This window comes from Pyrus communis, chromosome 13 (genome assembly GCF_963583255.1).
Source record: "Pyrus communis chromosome 13, drPyrComm1.1, whole genome shotgun sequence".
Classification (NCBI taxonomy): domain Eukaryota; kingdom Viridiplantae; phylum Streptophyta; class Magnoliopsida; order Rosales; family Rosaceae; genus Pyrus; species Pyrus communis.
In genome coordinates, this window is record NC_084815.1 from 9,160,312 (window position 1) to 9,187,865 (window position 27,554).

The following is a 27,554-nucleotide window of genomic DNA, read 5'->3' on the forward strand; positions in this document are numbered from 1 at the left end:
TGGTTTGTATGGCATAATGTGTTTGATTGAGCTAGAGCCATTGTTTTGTGTCTTCAAGTGCATACAAGGCCTTCAAATTCGTCCATCCTCTTGGCTCCATGGATAAGCTATCCAATCCATGCCCAAAAATGCTCCAAATGGCCTCAAAATGCACTTACTTGCTCCCTAGGCCCTTAGAACCTGAAAACACACAAAAGAAGCATAAAGGACTAAAATAACGAGAGAAACATAACGTAAATGCACGAGAACAAGCCATTTAAGTCGCATGAATATGCTCCTATCAAATACCCCCACACTTAGCTTTTGCTAGTCCTCGAGCAAAACAGAATAAAAACAAATAAACAAAACGACACTAAACACGTAAAACACAACCTAAACCTTCCAACAACCGTCTTAGGGATTTCCAATGCACATGACAAGTTAAAAATCATCATTCTCACAGATTTTAGTCATCTTCACATTTAAGTACATTCTTAATCATAGTCACCATATACTAGTTCACAATTAAGCATTTAAAACCATGTTTTGAATGTAGTAACATGCCTTAGAGAATTTGCTCAATTCCTTTCAAGATATCCACTCAATTTTTACTCAGATTTTCTAACTACACACCCTAATCTAGTCATATGTGAGAAGATTGATGTAAACATGAAAACGAACACTCACATATATGTATCATAAAGAGAGCAATTTCTGGAGTTAATAAGCATGTTTAGGTATGATCTCATGAATGGAATGCTACTACTTAGAAGCGAGAACCAGTGACACCATAAGCTTATACCAAGTTCAAACTCCACAAATTGAAACACATAACAATCAAGATAGAAGTCAAAGGGTTGTAACGGGGCTAGGGTATTGGCTAACAATGAAAGGTGAAGGATAAACAAACATTTCTTAAAGCAATAGTGAGCAAAGTATTGAATTAGGTACTTAGAATTCCCTTTAGAACGCAGAAGTCAACTTTGAACACCCAAGGGGAAGTCACAAAACTTAGGGCCATATTCAACTTTTTTGGGCCCTTTCTTCAACAATCACACTTGTGAGTCCATTCTCACTTATTTTCACTCTTTTTCTTTCTTTTCTTCTTCTTTTTCTCACATTTTTTTTTTTTTCTTTTTCCCGTGCCTCCTTTAAGACTTAGGCACATACATACACAAAAAAAAAATCCCTTCCCCCACACTTATTTTCTGCAACATATTAATCAAAAGGAATTCATTATCCGTCATGCTTACTATGCTTCAAGAACAAGGGTACGGATGGTCCTAATCTAGGCTAGGTGAGGATGATATGGGTTAACAAAGAACATGGGCTAAACAAGGCTCAACGGGGTTAAAACTTACAACATATACGAAATATGGGAAGTAAGGCTATTTGGCTATGGTGGCAACTACACAACTTCATCTTGATATATGTTATGCAATTCAATGTCATGCTTTGAATGAAACGGATATAAGTTCTAGCATTTAGTTCTATCATGATACAATTGCATTCTAAGTAGCAACCAAGCAAGGAATAATGAGATCATGCAACAACTTTAGAAAACAAAGAATCACAGAATATAACTCTCCAAAGAAGGTAATGGCTCGAGTCTCACAGGGATGTAGCGTTATTATGAGTTCCTTCCTTCAAGCATGTTACAAAAACGAATTTTTCTTTTATGATTGCATGTGAAGTCATACATTATAACCATAACTAAACATATACCAAGAGTAAATCAAACTTTCATCCATGTTTATAACTCTTTTTAACAGTCATGCAATTACAAACCAAATCCTCATCATAACGTTGGAAGGTTCCCTAAGACACAAAAAAACAACTCAAAACACTCTTTTTAGGCTTTTCAAAAAAATGTTTTTCAAATTTTTAAGTGATTTTCGGAGTTATAAAACAAAACACGCTAAAACAGTTTAAAAACACCTTAAAAACATTTAAAACAGCAAGGAACAACACTTGAAGTTATGGGTGATAAAATTCAACGAATTTGCATCAACATACTTAGTTACCCCCCCACACTTAAATCAAACATTGTCCTCAATGTTTTAAGCATAGATTCACACAAAGCATAAGTAAATACACAAAAAGCACTTAAACATACTAAACATGGCAGAATGTAATTAACAAAGAGAAGAGTTTAGAGACGCAAATCTGGTTATAGAGTGTAAATTCCATCTTCTCCTTGGTAATTGCATTGAGGCTTTTGATCTTTGTGATTCCACAGGCTTACTCTTGAACTGGTTTCTGCCCATCGTTGATTTTCCTTTGTGCTACTTCTTGAACTGGGCAGCAGGATGGTTCTTTTGGTCTCCCCCGAAGGTCTGAGCTTACCCTTTTGGTCTGTTTCTTTGTTCAATCTTTCCAATTCGTATTGAAAAGGGTTGGAGGATAACTCAGCCTATGTTTGTCTCCACATGCTTCAATGTATCATTTTCACTTGCCTTACTCGCTCCCCTTTGCAGAAGTGGTCCCTTCTCCGGAAGTGCATCAACCGTTGAAGATGACTACTCGAGAGCAACGCTAGGTAAGCAATCAGGAATAGATTCCAGGCAGTTGGCTCCAGATCGGAAGATTGACTCCAAGTGCCGGCTGATTGCGTCTTTTACTTTGCCATGCGAGTAAGAACAAGGACAAAGAAAAAGACAGGGAAAGAGCATGATATGAGATACTTTTGCTTTTGACCTTGATGATATGAGATACCTTTGCTTTGAAGAAGCGGTGAATGAATCAGCACATGCTTCAATCCGCCGTTTCCTCCTGGGTCATATGTACTCCAGGCATCTGGTATCATCTTTGGGGAAGAAGAAAGAATTGAGTATTTTGAAAGGCCTTGCTGGGAGTGCGCCCTCAGAGGTGAGGGAGAGTTGGGCATTTTCTTCAGGTTTGCCCTGCCATAAAAGACGAAGGTCGACATATATAGAGATAATATCAAGTGGTGGTACTTTTTACCCTTGTCGACAAACGTTTTGATCCCGCAATTCCGGCTTTTTGAAATAGTGGCGCCTCTTCGATCTTTGAATACGCCTCTTCGATTTCTGAGCAGGCGCCCCTTCGATTTCTGAACGACGCCCCTTCGCTTTCTGAACGACACGTGGTAGTGCAGATGCGACTCCTTTTGACAAAGCTGCACGCGTCTTCTGAAAAGCAGAGAAAGCGTCGCCGAACTTTGCGCTTGTCGGCTAAAGATATGTAGTTGCGGTGATGGCCTCCACGTGTTGTCTGAAAAGAAGAAATCTTTTGACAAAGCTGCACGCGTCTTCTGAAAAGCAGAGAAAGCGTCGCCAAAATTACGCCGGAAATTCCGGCTTTTTGAATCGGTGGACGCGTCGCCTTGGCTTTTTTATTGAGCTATCGATCACCACAACAAACACACTCTGAAGATTTCCCATTCCTGAAACTCGACTCCGGCCCTTTGTGAAATTTTTAACTCCATCCACCCCTTCTCTTTGAACACTTTTGAAAAAAAATGGCAAACTCATCGAACCTTAGCTTAGATTTGAGTCTCAGCAGCGATCCGGTTGCGCCCCGTCAAGGTAATGTATGGCGCCCTTCTTTTTTATCTTCTAACGGTCATCTTTCAGGTGAAGACTCTGTGATGCAGGACGCCACAACAGCTACAATAGTAGCTAAAAACCTCCTCACTCCAAAAGATAGTAGGCTGCTGTCAGGACGGTCCGATGAGTTGGCCGTTCAAGAGTCCCTCGCACTTAGTGTTCAGTGTGCGAGCTCTGTGTCCAACATGGGCCTACGCCTGCTTGCCCGCTCCCGTCAGGTGGAATCGTTGATGGCAGAGGTGGAAAGACTTAAGCAAGAGATCCAGCAGCTTAAGTACGAGAATAGAAGTTTGCATGTGCTTGCAAATAACTATTCGTCGGGGATGAAGAGGAAGCTTGATGAGCTGCAAGAATCTGAGGGTCGAATTCACAGTGACCGTCAAAGGCTTGCGTCTTATCTCCAGAGGCACCTTTTTCCTGGGTCATCCAGCGCTTGGCCAAGTATTGAGGCTTGGAATGCTCTAGCTCCGATGCCTCCCGCTCCGATGCCTTCCGCTTCGATGCCTCCCGCTTCTATGCCTCCCGCTTCTGCGCCTTCCGCTTCTGCGCCTCGTAGTGGGACTTCACGCAAACAACCTTTGTGAAGCTCCACCTTTCTCCATGTTTAGTATCTTTCTTTTTTTTCTTTTTTTTTTTTTTTTTTTTTTTTTTAATTATTATTATTTTTTTTTTTTTTATTAACATAAATAAAATCAAACGGCATGGAATTGGTCCTTGAATGGAAGGTGATAATTGAAGTGAACCGGCATTGGTTTGAATTCTAGTGTAGGTGCCTGATTCAAAAAAAATAGCAAGTTAGTATAAAATCTAATGGAATTTGGAAAAAAATACTTACTTGTTTTGTCCGACAATAACTCAATGACAAATACCACTCTTTTGAAAGTTTCAGGGATATTGGACTTGGTCAGATTGCAAGTGATGGTTATTACTTGTCCAATGTCATCAAATTTAACTTCTTTGGATTTTGTGGTTTCAAGAACGTCCTCTTTGATGGATTCATGACATTCCCTACTTGTCACCTTTGGAAGGGCTTCCAAGATGTCTTTTTCACCTTCTTCTTCCTTGGAAGTCATGAATCTGCAAGGAATAGGGTTAAAAATAATGAAATTTGGAACAACCATACCTGTATTAGATGGCATAGGAGCAATAGGAGCCTCCGGTAAAGGTGTTTCCACCCTTTCCGTGGGTTGGGTGTATTCCTCTTCCTTGTGATTTGATTTTGATGGTTGAGGGTCCGTTCCAACCTCCTTGTCACTTCTCAACATGATTTCCTTGGCAGTTTCAAATTCTCCCTTCTGATTTGCAATGGTTGAACTAGGGAGTTCGCCTTGGTCGCAAAATTGTCCTTCGAACTCCGCTATCTGCCCAATTTGCTTTTCCAGAGTAGTAAGTAATTGAAAAATCGTATCATTATCATTTGAATTACCTACATTACTTTGGGCAGGTTGTGGTGGCTGCATAGGTGTTGAATAGAACTCCTCATACGGCTGCCAATATCCTTCTTGTTGAGCCTCATTGTCTTGATTTTGTAAGCCCTGCACCAAACAAATTAATTCATCAAGCTTTTGGTTATAATTTATTGACGAACTTAAATTTGGTTGGGCATATTGAATATGAGGTTGTGGTGGCTGCCAATATCCTCCTTGTTGAGCATTTTGAGGTTCCCACCACATAGAGTTTGAATGATCACTCCAATCCGAATTGTAAGTATTGGAAAACACGTTATTCCTTGATTGAAGATTAAATATATCAACTCTTTGCATTTGGGACCTTTCCATGAGTTGTGACAAAAGAGAAGCATTATCAAGTGCCATCTTGTTCTTAACAAACAAAACACAAATAAAAAAAAATAAAAAAACTAAATCTAAAAGACAATACAGAAACAAACAATCCAAGGGATTAGCAAATTTTCTAATCCCCGGCAACGGCGCCAAAATTTGATGCGTGATTTACTTGACACTCAAATTAAACCCTCGTTTGACAATTGTAGTAGAATGGATAAGTGAGGGATCGTTCTAGACCGGGGATTAGGAGGGCTTGCAAATCTCTTGGAAACTGACTCAAAAACGTAAAATAAAGTTTAAAACACTAAACTAGACTCAAAGAATGCAAAATTAAAGTTTAAAACACTAAGACAAACCAAAAACTCAAAATGCTTTAAAAACACAAACTAAATTGAATTCTAACTAAAATGAACATTAAAGCAAAAGGGGGATTGAGGTTTTTACGAAAATTGAAATAACGAAACAAGTTAATAAACTAGACAGAATGTAAATATGAAATTTATGGATGAATGCTAGCTAAAGGGTTCATCTCCATACATGTTACACTTGCATACAAGATTGATTCTCAGTTGGTCTTTCGATAAATTATGAAACTCAACGCCCCGGGTTAATTAGGTCCGCTTAAATTAACCGTCAAGTTCTCCTTAAGTTAATGAATTGGATGGGTTAGCGCAACGCAATTCACCACATTCTCCAAAAGTCCTTTACGTGAAAAGCACAATAAAGATACAATCAAAGATCATTAAGCATTATGAAAACTATAAGTGTTGACGAGGCATTCGTTACTATGGAATACGCATGAAACTTATGCCAAGAATTCGTTTAACGCGATTGTTTATAAGCAACCTCCACTACTTGTGAATATAAGTTCATAACGATTAGGTGAAATTCACTTATATTCTAGCGTCATATTTATGCATGAAAATTAAGCGCGCATTCTTAATAAACATTCATAAATAAGTTATCAATCAAACGGTTAAACAAATTGAATTCAAAACTTATGAAATTCCAACGAAAGGTAATCAAATCAAAATGCAAGTATAAACATTTATTTCGAATCACCCCCTAGCTAAAGGGGGGGGTTTATTTCCTCATAACTTTGAAATTAAAGAAACACCTAAACATTCCAACAACTCAAACTTGAATTGTATGAACGTTTAGGCACTCTTCTCTTCCATTCCTCATACGTACAAAACAAAGAGAATTAAAATGAAACATTGAAATCAAAGAATCACCTAAACATTCCAACAACTCAAACTTGAATTGTATGAACGTTTAGGTCCTCTTCTCTTCCTCGTTGTTGTAGCATAAGGTCTAAGGATAGTTGGTTTGGGGGAATGGAAGTGTGGAATGGAGTGAGGAGTGATGGAAATGGAAAGATGGTTGGTGTTTGGATTAGTAGGGAGGGGGGACTCACGGCTAAGGAAAGAATGGAAGTGTTTGAGGGGTGTTGTGTTGTGAATGAGATGATCTTGAATGAATGAATGCAAGGGTATTTATAGGAGTAGTGGAGGGAACATATGGTTGTTTGTTTAAGATGCAAGTGGCTAATTAATGATGGAAAAGTATGTGATTTAAAGGATGCAAAGTGAATGAATCATGAATCATTGTGGATGAAAGGTGGAAGTGCATGTGTTGATGCAATAAATAATGCATGTAGGGTTAGGAAATAATGAAGAAATGCATGTGAGATGTTTGGAAAGGAAATGGGAACCCACGGCAATGAAGTTGTTTTGTGTTGTGAATTATGATGAATGCATGTGAGTTAAAGAGGGAGAATGTGGTGAAATGATGAAGTAGGAAGGTGGAAATGCATGTGAGATGTTTGGAAAGGAATAAAGAATGAATGGTGGAAATGTGAGTGAATGATGTGCATGTGTGAGAATGCATGTGGAATTAAGAGGAGTATGGAAGTGAAATAAATGAATGATATGTTAAGTGATAAGTGAATGATATGTGGTGAGTGATAAGTGAATGGTTTGATAAGTGATAAATGAATTAGTTTAAAGGGCTAGGGTTTAAGTACATAGAATGGGCCTAAAATAGGTTGGTTTGTATGGCATAATGTGTTTGATTGAGCTAGAGCCATTGTTTTGTGTCTTCAAGTGCATACAAGGCCTTCAAATTCGTCCATCCTCTTGGCTCCATGGATAAGCTATCCAATCCATGCCCAAAAATGCTCCAAATGGCCTCAAAATGCACTTACTTGCTCCCTAGGCCCTTAGAACCTGAAAACACACAAAAGAAGCATAAAGGACTAAAATAACGAGAGAAACATAACGTAAATGCACGAGAACAAGCCATTTAAGTCGCATGAATATGCTCCTATCAGAATGTATGAATGTTGTGTGAAGGGGTGGTGGTGATTAAATGGCACGGCAAGGCTGTTTATATAGGCTAGTTTGGCACACTTAGTGAAGGAGAAGGATTGCCTAATCCTATTGAAAAAGGGGTAATTTAAGGCAGAAACCAAAGGGGATTGGGATAGGTAATTTAGGCCCTTCTAGAAGGATAGGTGCGGCAAGGGCTGTAGGGATAAGATAAGGCTTCTAGAAAGAAAGGTTTAGAACAGATTCCTAATCCTAAAGGGATATGAACATGTGATATAAGAGTAGGAGAAGGTTTTCAATTCCTAAACCTACTAGGAGTGGTGTACATGCGGCATACAAAGGAATGAGGGTCTAGAATCTGTTCTAAGTGTTTAGATATATATCTAATCCCACCTAAATAGCTAAGTTTAAGTCCCCACCTGATTTGGATAGGAAAGAATAGGATAATGTTAGAGATAGGATAGGATAAGGTTTGGATAAGGTTGGATAAGATAAGGTTTGGATAAGATCCCTTGTTTCTTGCTTCTTCCTTATCTTCATTGGAATAGAACTTCTTCCACCAGATTTGTAGCCTTTCCTAGCTCTTCTAGTCTTCAATTTCGTCCATCCTCTTTGCTCCATGATTAAGCTATCCAATCCATGCCTAAAAATGCTCCAAATAGCCTCAAAATGCACTTTCTTGCTCCTTTTGCCATTAGGACCTAAAAACACACGAAAATACTTTAAAAGACTGAAATACATAGTAATTAACTCACTAAGTGTAAGGAAACAACACAACTAAGTAGCATAAATATGCTCCTATCACCTTACCTAGCCTAGAATAGGATTATCCATACCCTTGTTCTTAAAGTGTAGTAAAGCATGACTTAGAGGGATTTCCTTTTGTTCTACAATTTGCAGAAAAACAAGTGTGGGCGAAGGATTTTCGTGGGAATCTAGGGGGATGGATGATTTATGTGCCAAAGAAAAGAATAGGGCACGAAAGAAAAAAGAAAAAAAGAAAAAAAATAAATAAAAAATCGTGAAAAAGAAAATTCTAAGTGTTTATTTCATTACTTTGCTTACTATTACTTTAAGAACTTTTGTTTATCCTTACCCTTTTTTGTTAGCCAATACCTTAGCCCCATTACAACCCTTTGACTTCGATCTTGATTGTTATGTGTTTCAATATGTGGAGTTTAAAATTGGTTTGAGCATATGGTATCCCTGGTTCTCGCGTCTAAGTAGTGACATTCCATTCATGAGATCATATACATGTTAATAATTCCAGAAAGTGCCTTCTTTGATTATACATATGTGAGTATTAGTCTACATTTTTACATCAATCTTCTCACATATACTTAGTGTAGGGAGTATAGTCAGAAAATCTGTGTGAAAATAGAGAGTATATCTGGTGAGGAATTGAGGAATTCTCTAAGGCATGTTACTACATTCAAAATGTTGTTTTAATTGATTAAATGGGAGCTAGTGTGTGGTAACTATGGTTAAGTATATGCTCGAGGGTAGGGATAACTAAAATCTATGTGAGTGGTAATCTTTAATATGTCATGTTGCATTGGAAATCCCTGAGGCAATTGTTGGAAGGTTTAGATTGTGTTTTGTTTATTTTATTTATTTCGTTTTGCTTGAGGACTAGCAAAAGCTAAGTGTGGGGGAATTTGATAGGAGCATATTTATGCTACCTAGTTATGTTGTTTCCTTGCATTTAGTTACTTAATTACTATCTATTTTAGTCTTTTAAGCTATTTTCGTATGTTTTTAGGTCCTAATGGCAAAAGGAGCAAGAAAGTACATTTTGAGGCTATTTGGAGCAGTTTTGGGCATGGATTGGATAGCTTGGATGGTGGTAGAGGATGGATGATGGCTTAATGAATGGAGAGAATGAATATGGATGTCTAGAAAGAGCTATTTTGTGCGGCATATTGTGTATATATAGAGGGAGAAAGGTTAAGGCCTGAATTAATTAATTTGGGAAGGTTTTAAGACTCCAAATCCTCCAAGAAAAGGGTAACAAATCAGAATTCTAAGAGGAAAAGGGAAGGAAAGTTGCAGCATTGACTAGGAGAGAAGGGAACGGTGTTTTATTGCAAGGAAAGGGGAAATAAGGGAATGTGGGGTGTGGCACATCTAGGGAAAGGAAGATATGTGGTAGATTCTGGAAGAAAAATGGTAAGGAGAATGCAGCATAGACTAGGAGAAAAAGGACCTTTGGTTTGTGTCCTAAAATGCATAAGAAACCTTCAATGTTGCTGGAATTTATGGACATTTAGGATTAGGAAAGGTTAAACCACCTTTCAGTGTTAAAACTGCCATAACTTCTTCTAAAAAAATGATATTAGCAATTCGTGAAATGCTCCAGGAAATAGACATCTGTAGCTTTCCAAGCATATAAGGCTCATTCTCTAATTCATTCTGAGCTGTTCACAACTTGCTTCCAAAGTCAGCTGACCTGCATAGGCAATTTTGACGAATTTGTTACTTAAAATCCCACTTGTGCTAGGTTTCTTTTCTTTGGTTGACAAATCCTACAAAGCACAAAAACAAAGTAAATAGCTCAAAAATATAAGTAACTAACTAAGAAAAGACAAGTGAATTTGATGTAAAATTTATATAAATATGAGCTTATCAGGTGCCTTACACAACCATTGCAACTTAAGCAAGTAAACACAAATAAAGCACTACTAGGACCATAACAATGAGTAGTCAAAATATCAAAAGCTTATCGTGTGTCAAAACTACCCAGTTTTTCTATTTGATGTGCATTTGGACTATTTTCGCATAAATAAAAACAAACGACCGTTAGTTTGACACCAATTTGAACTTAAGAAAATAAACACATATAATACGCCACCAGCAACATAAGAATGAGTAGTCAAAAGAATAAAAGTTTATTGGGTGTTGAAAGTACGCATTTTTTCTATTTGGAGTGCATTTGGATTGTTTTCTGCATTAATAAAAACATCTTTTCTATTGACACTAATTAGAACTTAATCAAATAAACATATCTAATGTGCTATTATAACCATAAGATGAGTACTTATAAGATGAAAAGCTTATTGGGTGTCTAAAGCACATAGTTTTTGTATTTGGAGTGCATTTGGATTATTTTCTGCATTCATAATAAGAACAAACGAGCCTACGTTTGACACCAACAGGAAATTAAGGTAATAAACACTTATAATGCACTACTAGTACCATAATAATGAGTTGTCAAATGATCAGAAGCTTATTGGATGTCAAAAGTACACAGTTTTTCAATTTGAAGTGCATTAGTAATTTATTAGGCATTAATAAAAACAAACGAGTGTGTGTTTGACACCCATTAGAACTTAAGAAAATAAACACATATAATGTGCTACTACGACCATAAGAATGGGTAGTCAAAAGATCAAAAGTTTATTAGGTGTTAAAAATACATATACCAATTGATGTGGTTTATAATAGCACTCAAATTAAACCTTCTTATTGACAATTGTAATAAAGATGTAAGTAGGGATCGTTCTAGGCCGGCGATTAGGAGGGATTGCTAATATACTCTAAACTGACTTAAAAATACAAATCTAAACTTAAAAACATAAAACTAGGCTTGAAAACACTTAACTAGACTCAAAGAACTCAAAATAGCACAAAACGAGCAAATTGACTCAAAACAGAAACTAAAGAGTGATTTGGACGAATTCTAACTTTAACTTGACTCAAAACACTTAAAAACACAGATTGGACATATTCTAACTAATTTGACACAACAAAGTAAACGGGATTGGGTTTTTTACGAATTTAAAGTAAAAACAAGTAAATTAAAGACTTAAACAAGTTTAGCACGAAATTGAGTGAATTAATGGGTGATAGGCTAGCTAGAGGGTCCTTCTCCACACATGACATATATGCACTTAAATTGACTTCTATTTACTCTTTCATTGAACCATGTATGACAATGCCCCAGATTAACTGTGACATCACTAATTAACCCTCAGATTTTCCTTAAGTCATTGAATTGGACGGACAACGCATCGGCAACCAAATTATTCTTCCCAAGTTCCCTACATGAACTGGATAATAGAGACACAAGAAAAGATCATTAAGCTCTATGAAAATCATAAGCATTGACAAGGCATTTGTAACTATGACATCATGATACTCATGCTAGGAATTTAACTTAACACGATCGTGACCAGCAATCTTCACTACTTATGAATATAAGTTTGTAACGATTATGTGAAACTCCCTTATATTCTAGCATCAAATTCATGAATGCAAACTAAGTAGGCCTCCTTAATCAACATACAAGAATAATTTCTTAATCAAACAGTTAAGCAAATTGCATTCACGATTCACAAAATTATAACTGGAATTAATCAACTCAAATTGCATACATAATCATGATTTCAATGTCTCCTCTAGCTAAAACAAGTTTAGCCTCTCATGTTCATAGCAAAACGAAGAGAATATAAATTAAACATTGAAAACAAAAGATAGATTACACCTAAAAACATTCCAACAATCCAACTTGAATGGCAAAAACATTCGGGGCTCCTCCTCCTCTCTTTCTTCTTTGCTAGGTTGTGGCACAAGGGTGTGGAATGGTTTTGGGGTGATGGTGTGAGATGGATAGGTGATGCAGCTTGTGTGTGTTGGATGGCTCAATGAATGGGAGGTTATGGAATTGCATGTGAAGGATAGATGATTGCCGAATGAATGTCTGATTATATTTTATGCGGCATATTTTATATATTTTAAGGAAAGGATCATGGCTTTAATTAAAGTCAGAATCCAAGAGAGAAAAGGAAAGAAGGGTGCGGCAAGGAAAGAAACTAGGAAAGATGTTTGCCTTGCACGGCAAGGGGAAGGAAAAGGGTAAGGTGGTGCGGCATCCCCTTAGAAGTGGGATTAGGTTCTAGAATCTTGTAATTAAGCATCCTAATATCTTTAGGTAGCGTCTTTGGCAGCTGGAACTTAGGTAGGAAAAGATTAGGATTGACTAAGTCAAAATAAGGAAGTTTGACTCATGTTTCCTTCTTTGTAGCTGATTCCTTTTCTTCCAAGTCTTGAATTAATTTCTTTCATCTCTTTAGCATATTCTTAACCCTTCTTGAACTTCAATTTCTTCCATCCACCTTGCTCCATGCATGTGTTATCCATTCGAAGCCCAAAACTACTCCAAAATGCTCCAAATTGCACTTTCTTGCTACTTTAGCCCTTTGGACCTACAAACACACGAAAATAGATTAAAATACTAAAATAACTAGGAACTAACAACATAAATGCAAGAAAACAAGCTAACTAAGTCACATAAATATGCTCCTATCACCAATGCACTACTATGACCATAAAAATAAGTGCTGACTGAAAAAATTAAAAGCTTATTAGGTGTCAAAAGCACACAATTTTTGTATTTTGAGTACCTTTGGACTGTTTTCGGCATCAATAAAAACAAATGAGCGTGCGTTTGACATTCATCGGAACTTAAGCTAATAAACACATATATTGTGCTTCAAGGACCATAAGAATAAGTAGTCAAAAGATCAAAAGCTTATTGGGTGTCAAAAGTACACAGTTTTTCTATTTCGAGTGCATTTGGACTTTTTCGAAATAAATAAAAACAAACGAGCGTGCGTTTGACACCCATTCAAACTTAAGCAAATAACCACATATAATACGCTACTAGGAACATAAGAATGAGAAGCCAAAAGATTAAAAGCTTAAAGGGTGTCAAAAGTATAGAGTTTTTCTATTTAGAGTGCATATAGACAGTTTTCCGCATTAAGAAAAGAATAAACAAGCGTGCGTTTGACATATATTGGAACTTAAACAAATAAATGCATATAATGCACTGCTAGGATCATAAGAATGAGTACTCAAAAGATGAAAGGCTTATCGGGTGTCAAAAGCACATAGTTTTTGTATTTTGAGCGCATTTAGGTTGTTTTCAGCATTAAAAAAAACAAACGAGTGTGCGTTTGTCATCCATTGGAACCTAAGAAAATAAACACATATAATCTAATACTAGGACCGCAAGAATGAGTAGTCAAAATATCAAAAGGTTATTAGGTATCAAGATTACATAGTTTTTTATTTTTATTTGGAGTGCATTTGGATTGTTTTCAGTATTAATTAAAAACAAACAAGCATGCATTTGACACTAATTGGAACTTAAGCAAATAAACACATATGATGTGCTACTAGGTCCACAACAATAAGTAGTTAAAAGATCAAAAGCTTATTGGGTGCCAAAAGTTCATAATTTTTCTATTTAGAGTGCATTTGGATTGTTTTTAGCAAAAATAAAAAAACAAATGCTATTGATTGGAATTAAAGTAAACAAACACATATAATACGCTAATAGGATCACAAGAATGAGTACCCAAAAGATCAAAAGTTTATCGGTAGTCAAAAGTTCACAGTTTTTCTATTTTGAGTGCATTTGGATTGTTTTCGGCATTAATAAAAACAAACGAGCATGCGTTTGACACCTATTGGAACTTAGAGAACAGACACATACAATGCACCACTAGGACCAAAAAAATTAGTAGTAAGAAGATCGAAAGGTTATTGTGTGACAACCCGTCCCAGAAATTTTACAACGTACGTGTGAAAAGACGAAATTGCCCCTAGTTCGATTTCTTTACGTTTATTGGTTGTTTTTGAGTTTGGTTGGCATGTTGTAGGCCACACATATTTTCCCACACACCACAACCTTTCCTCCTGTTTCCCTGCATCTGTCCCGAGCCCCATTCCTTCCCATTCCCTTTGAAACGTACGGACACACCCACACACCCATCAAACCTTCACAGATCAAAGAAACCAAGGCCATATTCGAGCTCGTGAGGCTTGTAGGAGTCCAACCATACCCTTTTCAGGTAAGAACACCTTCGTTTTCACGTCGAATCCACGTTCTCCGATTTCGAGTATTGTTCATGCACACGTGATTTCTCACGTTTTAGGAAATTTCAAGCTTGTAGGTAGCTTGGTGAGGTCACTAGGAGGCTCGGGGTGGTTCGTTTAAAGGATTTGGACGTCGGGATCACTAGTTTCGAAGTTGGCCGGAGTTGGGTTGATTTTTCAGGTGAGATTTCGTGGTTTTTAACCCTTGAAAGTGGTATGATTGTGTTCCTCTAGTTCTAAGCTTCATTTTGGTACCAATTTTGTGAAATTTGGGTGAAAAACAAAGAAGATATTGAAGTTTGAAATTTTCCCGATTTTCCGGCGCCGGTGACGGCGCCGGAGGCTCGCCGGAGAAGACGACGGAATATTCCTGACGCCGTTGACAGAATCTGTTAAATCTGACAGAATATTCCCTACGGCGTCAGTTGACGCCGTCAGCGTGCCAGGCACGTGCCTGCGCGTGGTCGGCGCGTGTGGCCATGCCTTGGACGGCGCGTGCGGCGGTGAAAAATTATTTTAAAAATATGGGGATGTTCCTGAGGTTGAGTAGATCACGTTAGTGTATTCATACACCCCATTTGAGCATTGTATGAGAAGTTATTTCAAAAGGTTGGTTATGTGCTTTAAAATTAACGTTTTTGTAGTTGTTTCGCATATAGGTGATACCTATCCCGAGGACGAACGTGGTCACTCGAGGCAGGGGGGCTACGACCCTTCCACATACCAGTGAGTGGGCTTTTGGTTTTCCATATATACCTATATACTTATATTTTCCCAGAAATTGATTTGAATTGTTATTTGCCATATGCCATGCATTATATTAGCGTTATTTATGCATCATTAGTTGCATTATTAGTGGCGAGTTGTTCATGTTTACATATTGGGTGCTGCAGATGCACAGGTAAGTGCCAGGTAAGTGTTATTCATGTTTACATTCAGTGGCGAGTTGAGATGCTTAGAGAGCTCATGACCTGCACCCCCGGTGTTAGTGCTCCCGCCCAGAGTAGGGCACAGTCCTTCACGTGATGTTCACCTCCCGCACCACACGCTCAGCTTGGATCCAAGTTAGGTGCACAGTCCTGTCGTACAGACCACATTAGGTGGTTCCGACTCGTAGGTGACTCGCGATTATTCGCACAGCCTTCACGTGATCGTAGCACTAGAGCGTTTATATGTATTATGATAGGAGCATATTTATACGACTTAGTTAGCTTGTTTTCTTGCATTTAATTAGCTAAACTATGTTAATTATAGTGTTTAAAGTTATTTTCGTGCAATTTCAGGTTTTAGTGTCAAAGTATGCAAAAAGAAGCAATTTGGAGCATTCTAGAGCATTTTTGGGCCAAGATTGGATAGTGCAAGCATGGAGGCATGAGGATGGACGAATTTGAAGGCTTGAATTCAGTTAGGGAGCTGCAAGGGGACCTAAAAACCTTATTTCTAGAAGGCTTTATCTATTCACACGTGGTGCCTAATTCCTACCTTGTCTCCTAGCCGTCCTACATTGTCCTAGCCGTCCTACCTTGTCTCCTAGCCGTCCTACCTTGTCTCCTAGCCGTCCTACCTTGTCTCCTACCTTGTCTCCTACCTTTCCAAGCCCTATAAATAAGGCTTTGCAGCAAGGCACTAGGGGGGATCACTCATTCACCTAATTTTCGTCCATCCATCTAGCCACACCATTCTACACATCCTAAAATCCCAGAAACACAATTCCAGTCACTTTTACCACATTTGCCGCAACCTTCCATCCAAGCAACCATTCATCCACCATAGCCACACCTTCCCACCACCATAACCACCTTGTGCCGCCACCATTGAAGGAGAGGAGGAGTAGTGCCGTGCAGTCCAAAGGAAGGAAGAAACCTTGCACATGCAATCTGCAACTATTGGAGTGTTTGGAGTTCTTTCTTCTCTTGTTTCTGTTTTCATGTTTAATTTAACTTGTTATTCAATTATGTTAAACATGTGGAACTAATTTCTTTTTATTTAGAGGCGAATTTGAAGCCATGGACATATGTTGGTTATGATTTGATTTACTCCAGTTATGAATTCATGAACTTTAGATGTGGTTTACTTTTCTGTTTTGATTAAGAACTTATTTATGTATGTGGGTTGAGGGTCGACACTTAATTTGCATGCGTAAACTTGATGCTAGGATATAAGGGAATTTCACCTAATCGTTATGAACTTATATTCATGAGTAGTAAAAATCGCTAGTCACGATTGTGTTTAGTAAACCCTAGGCTGGATTAACATGCGTATTCCATAGTTATGAATGCCTAGTCGATGTTTATGATTTCCGTTGAACTTAATGATCTTTGTTGAATGTCTCTATCATGCGTATTCCATAGTTAGGGACTTTGATTAGGAATAATTTGGTTGTAATGCGTATCCCATTCAATCCAAGAATCTAGGGAAATCTGAAAGTTAATTTAAGCGGACCTAATTAACTTGGGGCTTTGTCATTCATCGTTTGTTGAAGTCATAACTGGGAATCAAATTGTATGCATATGTTCATGTGTGGATAAGGAACCCTCTAACTAGTTTCTCATCATTCTATTTCATTAAAATCGGTTTTAGAATCTGTTTTGTTTCCAAGTTTCTGTTTTAATTTTAAATTCGTCAAAACCAATCCCCCATTTATTGTAAAGTGTTAGATTAGTCAGAAATACATTTAGTTTGTGTTTTTAAGAGTCTTGAGTCAAGTTACAACTTAATTTCGTCCAAATTTGTGTTTGTGCTCAAAACTGCCCAGAATGTGGTTTTTAGGCAGATTTGAGTGTGTTTGTGCTGTTTTGAGTCTTTTAGTTTGTTTGAGTGTTTTAAATTTTAGGTTTGCATTCATTAAGTCTAGTTTAGTGTTCTAAATATTGTTTTTACGTTTTTGAGTCAATTTCACATTGATTAGCATCCCTAGTTAATCCCCGGTCTAGAACGATCCCTATTTGCTCATATACTACAATTGTCATCCATAGGGTTTAATTTGTGTGTCAAGTTAATTTTCGCATCAAATTTTGGCGCCGTTGCCGGGGATTAGCAAAATTGCTAATCCCTTATGTTTTTGCCGTGTGTTTTTAGTGTAATTTACCTAGTTTTCTTATTTTGTTTTGTTTTCTTGGTTTAGGTACTAGTGCATGACGCGGAGTTCTCAAACTGTGCATGCACATATCTTGGACTTTAACGACGATTTTGAACGTGATTTGAGAAGAAAGAGGAGGCATCCTGAACCTAGTGAACCTAGTTCAAGTTCAGAGGCCGAATCTGAGTTTGAAGAAGTGGAAGAAGAAGTTATGGCAGCGGACAATCGGACCATTAAAGAGCTTTCGGCCTCGGGGTTGGCCAATGCCGCACCATTATGCATTCAATACCCCGCGGCTGCCCAAGGCAAGACCGATGAATTCGAGTTGAAATCAAGCTTGTTGCACCACATTCCGAAATACCATGGGCTTTCCATGGAAGATCCCAACAAGCATCTCAAGGAGTTCGAGGTTGTTTGTTCGAGCATGACACCCATAAATGTCGACCGGAACATTCTGATGATGAAGGCTTTTCCATTCTCACTTTTGGAAAAGGCGAAGGATTGACTTTACAAGTTAGCACCCGGAACGGTTACATCTTGGGATAGTATGAAAAGAGCTTTCTTGGAGAAGTTTTTCCCAACTTCAAGAGTCATTCTCTTGAGGAAACGGATTAGTGGCATCCAACAAAATCAAGGTGAATCATTTCCTTCTTATTATGAACGTTTTAAATCACTTGTTGCTTCTTGTCCACAGCATCAAATGAAGGAGGAGCTGCTCATTCAAAACTTCTACGAAGGACTCCTTCCCATGGAACGCCAAATGCTTGATGCCTCGGCGGGAGGTGCGTTGGTGGATAAAACTCCGGGGGATGCAGAAGTTCTAATTGCCAACCGAGCACATAATGCACAACAATACGAAGGTGTTGGACAAAGAGACCCCCCACGGCCACAAGTGAATGAGGTAAGTTCTATGCCCGAAATTCAATCCCAATTAGCTAACCTTACTTCTATTGTTTCTCAGTTGGCCGAGGGAATGAAGATTCATGGACCAAGTGTGTGTGGCGTGTGCTCTATGCAAGGACATGCCAACGATCAATGCCCTCAATTGATTGAGAATGGGGGCTGGGAATCTGCCAATGCCGTGGGTTTTGGGAACCAAAATCAACCACGCCATGATCCATGCTCTAATACCTACAATCCGGGGTGGAGGGACCATCCAAATTTCAAATGGCAGGATCCTCAACAACCCCAACAACAAGGAGGATTTAGGCAGCAACCACCGGGCTTTTATGCAAAGCCATTTGTCCCCAATCAAAACCAAGTGCAATCTGCCCCAACAACCTCAGGTATGTCTTTGGATAATGATCAAGTTGTTAAGTTACTTACTACTTTGACGCAGGAAGTACAAACTCAAAATAAGGAGAGACAAATCCAAGACAAACGGGTGGACAATTTGGAGAAGCAAATGGGTCAAATTGCCGAATTTATGGGGCAAATTAGAGAACAAGGCAGATTGCCTAGTTCAACCGTTATGAACCCGAAGGGAGGATTTGAAACCGCTAAGGCCATCATGTTGAGAAGTGGTAAATAGGTTGGAACGGACTCAAATACATCCAAATCAAGTCAAGACGAGGAGGACAAGTTGCTGCAAGAAGAAGCACAGGGAGCAAAGCCCACGGCCAAGGATGACCAAACCTTGCCGAATTCATCTAGTCCTCCTAAACCGTCCCAAACCACCAAAGTAAGTCCCAATTCGAATTTTTCTAGTTCTATTCCACTAAATGTGCCCTTTCCTGGTAGGTTTAGGCAATCAAAGAAGGAAGAAGCCGAGAAGGACATTCTAGAGACCTTTCGGAAAGTTCAAGTTAATATCCCGCTCCTTGGTGCGATTAAGCAAGTCCCGAGGTATGCTAAGTTTTTAAAAGAACTTTGTACAACAAGGAGAAGGATTTCAAACAAAGAGGTGGTTCAAGTAAGTGAAAATGTCTCTGCTGTGTTACAAAGGAAATTACCCCCTAAATGCAAAGATCCGGGTAGTTTTACAATTCCGTGCGTTATTGGTAATACTAAGTTTGAACAATGCATGTTAGACTTAGGGGCTTCGATTAATGTTATGCCATACTCTATTTATGCATCTATGAACTTAGGTGAGCTTAAAAATGATGGTGTGATAATTCAATTAGCCGATCGTTCTAATGCATATCCAAAGGGTGTTTTGGAAGATGTTTTGGTACAGGTTGGTAACTTGATTTTTCCAGCGGATTTCTACGTGCTTGACATGGAGGATTCACCCCATTCCACCCCATTGCCGATTCTATTAGGGAGGCCCTTCATGAAAACAGCCCGCACCAAGATAGATGTGTTTAAATGAACTTTAACGATGGAATTTGATGGGGAAGTCATTGATTTCAATCTTTCTGAAAGTATTAAATTTCCTAAGGACGGTCATTCTTGCTTTTCTATTGATATAATTGATGATTTGGCGCAGGATTTTCTCGATTCTTTGGAGAGGGATACACTTGAAACAACAATTGCACAAGGAATTGGGCAAAAATCTGGTTTTGCCGTGCCTAGAAGTGTGGAGGAGGCCGAGATAGTGGATGCCCTTGAGTCACTACCTCAACACCATGGTAAGCCTTCTAACCCAATTTCAATTTCAGTTTCCACTAATAAGTTGTTACCCTCAGTGATTCAGGCACCTGTACTTGAGCTTAAACCGTTGCCCGATCATTTAAAGTACGTCTTTCTGGGAGACATCGAGATATTGCCCGTCATTGTCTCCTCATCACTCACGGCCATAGAGGAGGAGAAGTTGATCATAGTGTTGAAAGAGCACAAGACGGCCATTGGGTGGACTTTGGCCGATATTAGGGGAATTAGCCCGACTACGTGCATGCATCGCATACTTCTAGAGGAGGGGGTTAAACCAACTCGAGAGGCTCAGCGCCGTCTCAACCCTCCAATGATGGAAGTTGTAAAAAAGGAGATTATCAAACTTCTTGATTGTGGAGTGATTTATCCGATCTCTGATAGTCGTTGGGTATCACCGGTGCAATGTGTTCCAAAGAAGTCCGGAGTGACAGTGGTGAAGAATGCCGAGAATGAGCTTGTGCCAACCCGTATCCAAACAGGTTGGAGAGTGTGCATTGATTATAGGAAGCTCAATGCCACCACAAGGAAGGACCACTTCCCTTTGCCGTTCATTGATCAAATGCTTGAAAGGTTAGCCGGTCATTCTTTTTATTGTTTCCTTGATGGTTATTTTGGATATAATCAGATTGTCATAGCGCCGGATGACCAAGAAAAGACAACTTTCACATGCCCCTTTGGTACTTTTGCTTATCGTCGCATGCCTTTTGGTTTATGCAATGCTCCGACCACGTTTCAAAGGTGTATGGTAAGTATCTTTTCAGATTTTGTGGAAAAGATTATTGAGGTATTTATGGATGATTTCAGTGTGTTTGGTGATTCATTTGATGGTTGTTTGGAAAATCTCACAATAATTTTGAAACGATGTGTAGAAACTAACCTTGTGCTTAATTGGGAAAAATGTCACTTTATGGTTAGACAAGGCATAGTTCTAGGGCATATTGTTTCAGAAAGAGGAATTGAAGTGGATAAATCGAAAATAGATCTTGTACACTACTTACCCTCTCCTACTTCGGTTCGAGAGGTTAGTTCGTTTCTTGGTCATGCAGGATTCTATAGGCGATTTATCAAGGACTTCTCCAAGATCTCAAACCCTCTTTGTCGTCTCCTCCAGAAAGATGTGGCGTTTAGCTTCAACGAGGAGTGTGAGAAGGCGTTCAATCACCTCAAAGAAATGCTAACTTCGGCCCCTATCATAGTTCCACCGGATTGGAGCCTTCCTTTTGAGCTTATGTGCAATGCTTCCGATTATGCATTAGGAGCTGTTTTGGGGCAAAGGAAGGAAAAGAGGCCGCATGTTATCTATTATGCCTCTCGGACTTTAAATGATGCACAATTGAATTATTCTACCACTGAAAAAGAACTTCTTGCTGTTGTATTTGCTTTAGATAAATTCCGTTCTTATTTGCTTGGTACTAAAGTTATTATTTATACTGATCATGCAGCATTGAAGTATTTGTTCACCAAGAAGGAGGCCAAACCACGACTCATTCGTTGGATGCTTCTTCTCCAAGAGTTCGATATCGAAATCCGGGACAAGAAGGGAAGTGAAAACGTGGTGGCTGACCACTTGAGTCGTATGGTGCATGAGGAGGATGTCGTGCCTATCATAGAGACATTCCCAGATGAGCAACTGATGTTCGTCAAGGTAAGTGAACCGTGGTATGCTGATTTGGTGAATTATTTGGTGTCTAAACATGTTCCTAGTGAATTACTTAAACACCAATGTGATAAATTGAAGAAAGAGGCACGGTTTTATGTGTGGGATGACCCGTATTTATGGAAATATTGCCCTGACCAAGTTATACGTAGGTGTGTGCACGATTCTGAGTTTAATGCTATTCTAACCTTTTGTCACACTTATGCTTGTGGGGGACACTTTGGCACTCAAAGAACAGCACTTAAGGTGTTAGAATGTGGTTTCTATTGGCCTACCATCTTTAGGGATGCTAGAACATTTTGCATGTCTTGTGATAGATGCCAAAGAACGGGCAATAGTGGTCCTAAACAACAAATGCTGCAAACCCCCATTTTTAGTGTTGAAATCTTTGATGTTTGGGGTATTGATTTTATGGGTCCCTTTCCTTCGTCACATGGGTTTCTTTATATATTGCTTGCTGTGGACTATGTGTCGAAATGGGTGGAAGCAAAAGCCACCCGAACTAATGATTCTCGAGTGGTTGCAGATTTTGTGAAAACTAACATTTTTGCAAGGTTTGGAATGCCACGAGTGCTAATCAGTGATGGAGGTTCCCATTTTTGTAATCGAACCATCGAGGCGTTGCTCAAGAAATACAATGTCACGCATAAGGTGGCCACACCTTATCATCCTCAAACGAGCGGGCAAGCCGAGGTTTCGAATAGGGAAATCAAGCACATTCTTGAGAAGACCGTGGGGCCTACAAGGAAGGATTGGAATTTGCGCTTAAATGATGCATTATGGGCGTATCGCACTGCCTACAAAACCCCCATTGGGATGTCACCTTTTCGGCTCATCTATGGGAAGCCATGCCATCTTCCCGTCGAATTAGAGCATCGTGCACATTGGGCCGTCAAAATGTTCAATATGGACCTTGATGCCGCAGGTTTACATAGGAAGCTTCAATTGTGTGAGCTTGATGAAATCCAAAATGAAGCATATGAGAATGCCCGGATTTACAAGGAGAAAACGAAGGCATTCCATGACAAGATGATTCGTGCCAAGACGTTCTCCATTGGGCAGAAAGTGTTGTTGTTCAATTCTCGCCTTCGGTTGTTTCCGGGTAAGTTGCGTTCCAAATGGGTTGGTCCTTTTATTGTCACTAATGTTTTCCCTCATGGTGTAGTGCAAATCAAAAGTTCAAGGACGCAGCAAGAATTCAAAGTGAATGGGCATCGATTGAAGCCTTATTACGAGACGTTTGAGGAGCATGTCGTGGAGGAGGTGCCCCTCCATGCCGTGGAACCTAGCCAAGCTTAAACGGAGGTACCGTCCGGCTGGAAGACGTTAAAGCAAGCGCTTCTTGGGAGGCAACCCATGTGTTGAAACACGAGAAGAAGGAACTTTCACTCCAAACCCAGATTTGCGTCCCTAACCTATCTCTTTATTGCTATTACTTTGCCATTTGTGTTATGTTTGCTAGTTGTGTTAGTTGATTGTTTTTATGTTAATCTAAGTTTGAAACATTGAGGACAATGTTTGGTTTAAGTATGGGGGGCAAACAAGCTGTTTTTGCATGAAATTCGTGGGATTTTATCACCTATTACTTCACATGTTGTTTCTCACTGTTTTAAAGTGTTTTTAGTGTGTTTTGATGTGTTTTAGTGTCATATAACAGAAAACCCTAGAAAAATTAGACAAAGTTTGAAAAATTCCAAAAAGAGTCGTTTTTGAGTCATTTTTGTGTTTTAGGGTACCTTCCAACACAATGATGAGGATTTGGTTTTTAATTGCATAACTGTTGAAGTAAGTTACAAACATGGATGAAAGTTTGATATGCTCTTTGGTTTATGCTTAGTTGTAATTATAGTTCATGAATTCACATGTAATCAAAAGAAAAATTAGTTTTTGTAACATGCTTGAAGGAAGAAACTCAAACTAACGCTACAACCCTGAGAGACTTGAGCTTTTAATGTTCTTTGGAGAGTTAATAATCTGTGCATTTGTTGTCTTCTAAAGTCGTTGCATGATCTCATTATTCTTTGCTTGGTTACTACTTAGAAGGCGTTTCATCATTTAGTTCCAAATACTAGAACTCATGCCCATTTCATTCAAAGCATAAAATTGATTAGCATAACACATAACAAGATGAAGTTGTTAGTGAACCAAGAGCCAAATAGCCGTACCCCATGTTCATTTGTTTTGTAGGTTTAAGCCCCGTTGAGCCTTGTTTAGCCTATGTTCTTTGTTAACCCACGTTATCCTTACCTAGCCTAGAATAGGACCATCCATGCCTTTGTTCTTAAAGCATAGTGAACATGACTTAGAATGAATTCCTTTTGATTATTCTTGTGCAGAAAAACAAGTGTGGGGGAAGGGATTTATGTGTAGGAATTTGTGCCAAAAACAAGAATTGGGCACGAGAAAAGAATGAAAAAGAGGTCAAAATAAGTGAGAAAGAACTCACCAGTGTTGGTTGTTGAAGAAAGGGTCCAAAAAGTTAAATTAGACCCTAAGTATTGTGTATTTCATCCCCTTGTGTGTCTAAGTGATTTTCTGCACGCAAAAGTGAATTCTAAGTGTCAAGTTCATTACTTGTTTGCTATCGCTTTAAGAACTTTTGTTTATCCTTAACCTTTCTTTGTTAGCCAATACCCCTCAGCCCCGTTACAATCCTTAACTTCTATCTTGAGTGTTATGTATTTCAATATGTGGAGTTTGGGATTGGTTTGAGCATATGGTGTCCCTGGTTCTCGCATCTAAGTAGTAGCATTCCATTCATGAGATCATATCTATAAATGCTTAATCATTCCAGAACAATGCTTCTTTTGTTATAACATGTGTGAGTGTTCGTTTTCATGTTTACATCAATCTTCTCACATATACTTAGTATAGGGAGTGTAGTTAGAAAATCTGTGTGAAAATAAGAGTGTATCCAGTAAGGAATTGAGTGGATTCTCTAAGGCATGTTACTACGTCCATAATGTTGTTTTAAACGATTAAATGTGAGCTAGTGAATGGTAACTATGATTAAGTATATGCTCAAGAGTAGGGATGACTAAAATCTGTAGGAATAATGATCTTTGGCATGTTATGTATCGTTGGAAATCCCTGTAGCAAATGTTGGAAGGTTAGGTTTTGTTTTGTTTGTTTTATTTTGCTCGAGGACTAGCAAAAGCTAAGTGTGGGGGAAATTGATAGGAGCATATTTATACGACTTAGTTAGCTTGTTTTCTTGCATTTAATTAGCTAAACTATGTTAATTATAGTGTTTAAAGTTATTTTCGTGCAATTTCAGGTTTTAGTGTCAAAGTATGCAAAAAGAAGCAATTTGGAGCATTCTAGAGCATTTTTGGGCCAAGATTGGATAGTGCAAGCATGGAGGCATGAGGATGGACGAATTTGAAGGCTTGAATTCAGTTAGGGAGCTGCAAGGGGACCTAAAAACCTTATTTCTAGAAGGCTTTATCTATTCACACATGGTGCCTAATTCCTACCTTGTCTCCTAGCCGTCCTACATTGTCCTAGCCGTCCTACCTTGTCTCCTAGCCGTCCTACCTTGTCTCCTAGCCGTTCTACCTTGTCCTAGCCGTCCTTCCTTGTCTCCTACCTTTCCAAGCCCTATAAATAAGGCTTTGCAGCAAGGCACTAGGGGGGATCACTCATTCACCCAATTTTCGTCCATTCATCTAGCCACACCATTCTACACATCCTAAAATCCCAGAAACATAATTCCAGTCACTTTTACCACCTTTGCCGCAACCTTCCATCCAAGCAACCATTCATCCACCATAGCCGCACCTTCCCACCACCATAACCACCTTGTGCAGCCACCATTGAAGGAGAGGAGGAGTAGTGCCGTGCAGTCCAAAGGAAGGAAGAAACCTTGCACATGCAATCTGTAACTATTGGAGTGTTTGGAGTTCTTTCTTCTCTTGTTTCTGTTTTCATGTTTAATTTAACTTGTTATTCAATTATGTTAAACATGTGGAACTAATTTCTTTTTAGTTAGAGGCGAATTTGAAGCCATGGACATATGTTGGTTATGATTTGATTTACTCCAGTTATGAATTCATGAACTTTAGATGTGGTTTACTTTTCTGTTTTGAATAAGAACTTATTTATGTATGTGGGTTGAGGGTCGACACTTAATTTGCATGCCTAAACTTGATGCTAGGATATAAGGGAATTTCACCTAATCGTTATGAACTTATATTCATGAGTAGTAAAAATCGCTAGTCACGATTGTGTTTAGTAAACCCTAGGCTGGATTAACATGCGTATTCCATAGTTATGAATGCCTAGTCGATGTTTATGATTTCCGTTGAACTTAATGATCTTTGTTGAATGTCTCTATCATGCGTATTCCATAGTTAGGGACTTTGATTAGGAATAATTTGGTTGTAATGCGTATCCCATTCAATCCAAGAATCTAGGGAAATCTGAAAGTTAATTTAAGCGGACCTAATTAACTTGGAGCTTTGTCATTCATCGTTTGTTGAAGTCATAACTGGGAATCAAATTGTATGCATATGTTCATGTGTGGATAAGGAACCCTCTAACTAGTTTCTCATCATTCTATTTCATAAAAATCGGTTTTAGAATCTGTTTTGTTTCCAAGTTTCTGTTTTAATTTTAAATTCGTCAAAACCAATCCCCCATTTATTTTAAAGTGTTAGATTAGTCAGAAATACATTTAGTTTGTGTTTTTAAGAGTCTTGAGTCAAGTTACAACTTAATTTCGTCCAAATTTGTGTTTGTGCTCAAAACTGCCCAGAAAGTGGTTTTTAGGCAGATTTGAGTGTGTTTGTGCTGTTTTGAGTCTTTTAGTTTGTTTGAGTGTTTTAAATTTTAGGTTTGCATTCATTAAGTCTAGTTTAGTGTTCTAAATATTGTTTTTACGTTTTTGAGTCAATTTCACATTGATTAGCATCCCTAGTTAATCCCCGGTCTAGAACGATCCCTATTTGCTCATATACTACAATTGTCATCCATAGGGTTTAATTTGTGTGTCAAGTTAATTTTCGCATCATATTACACCCAGGCCTGTCGTACAGACCATTTTAGGTGGTTTCGACTCGTGGGCAGGTTTAGTTATTGATATTGAGATTTGAGCTCTAGATTCAGCCGTACAGGTCACGTTAGGTGACTCCGGCTTCCAGACTTTATGATATTGATATGACTTTCACCTGAGCACTTGCATTTCATTGTGAGATTTGGCATGGCATATCCTGGAGCATTATTGGTATATATACATATCTATATGTACATATGTTATTTTCTGGGAAGTATACAGGTTTTACGGCGAGGGGTTAGAACTTATTTGTTAAATGGTTTTCAAAAAGCATTGTTTTTGCCCACTCATGCCTTTGTTTTGCGCCCCTCCAGGTTCTAGTTGTCTAGCAGGTTTGGTGGTTTCCCAGAGGGCTTTCCCGGCATTTCTGACTGACGATCACCAGCGTAGGGTCACCTTCGGGTGTACTGTTGTTGCGTCATTTTCGTTTGGACTGCTTTAGGCGTTATGCTCTGAACTGGTGTCACACTTACGTTTGCACCTATTATCATTTCATGTAAACCAGTTTTTATTTATTCGTATTACTATTTCCATTATTGTTGTATTAGCTTCCGCACTGTGCACATGGTTACGTCACCTCCGCGTGACGGCCAGCACGCCCTGATCTCGGTCGGGGTGTGTCATATTGG

General features: G+C 38.7%; 1 protein-coding gene across 1 annotated transcript in view; it reads left to right on the top strand.

Annotated features, from left to right (window-relative positions):
* Nucleotides 1-18,323: 18,323 nt before the first annotated feature.
* The window catches only part of LOC137712194 (uncharacterized), a 28,572-nt gene continuing 19,341 nt past the window's right edge, over nt 18,324-27,554 (top strand). The window contains exons 1-2 of the mRNA XM_068451313.1: nt 18,324-18,524; nt 18,963-19,146. Coding sequence (XP_068307414.1) covers nt 18,324-18,524; nt 18,963-19,146 — 385 coding nt within the window. The remainder of the gene's footprint in view (nt 18,525-18,962; nt 19,147-27,554) is intronic.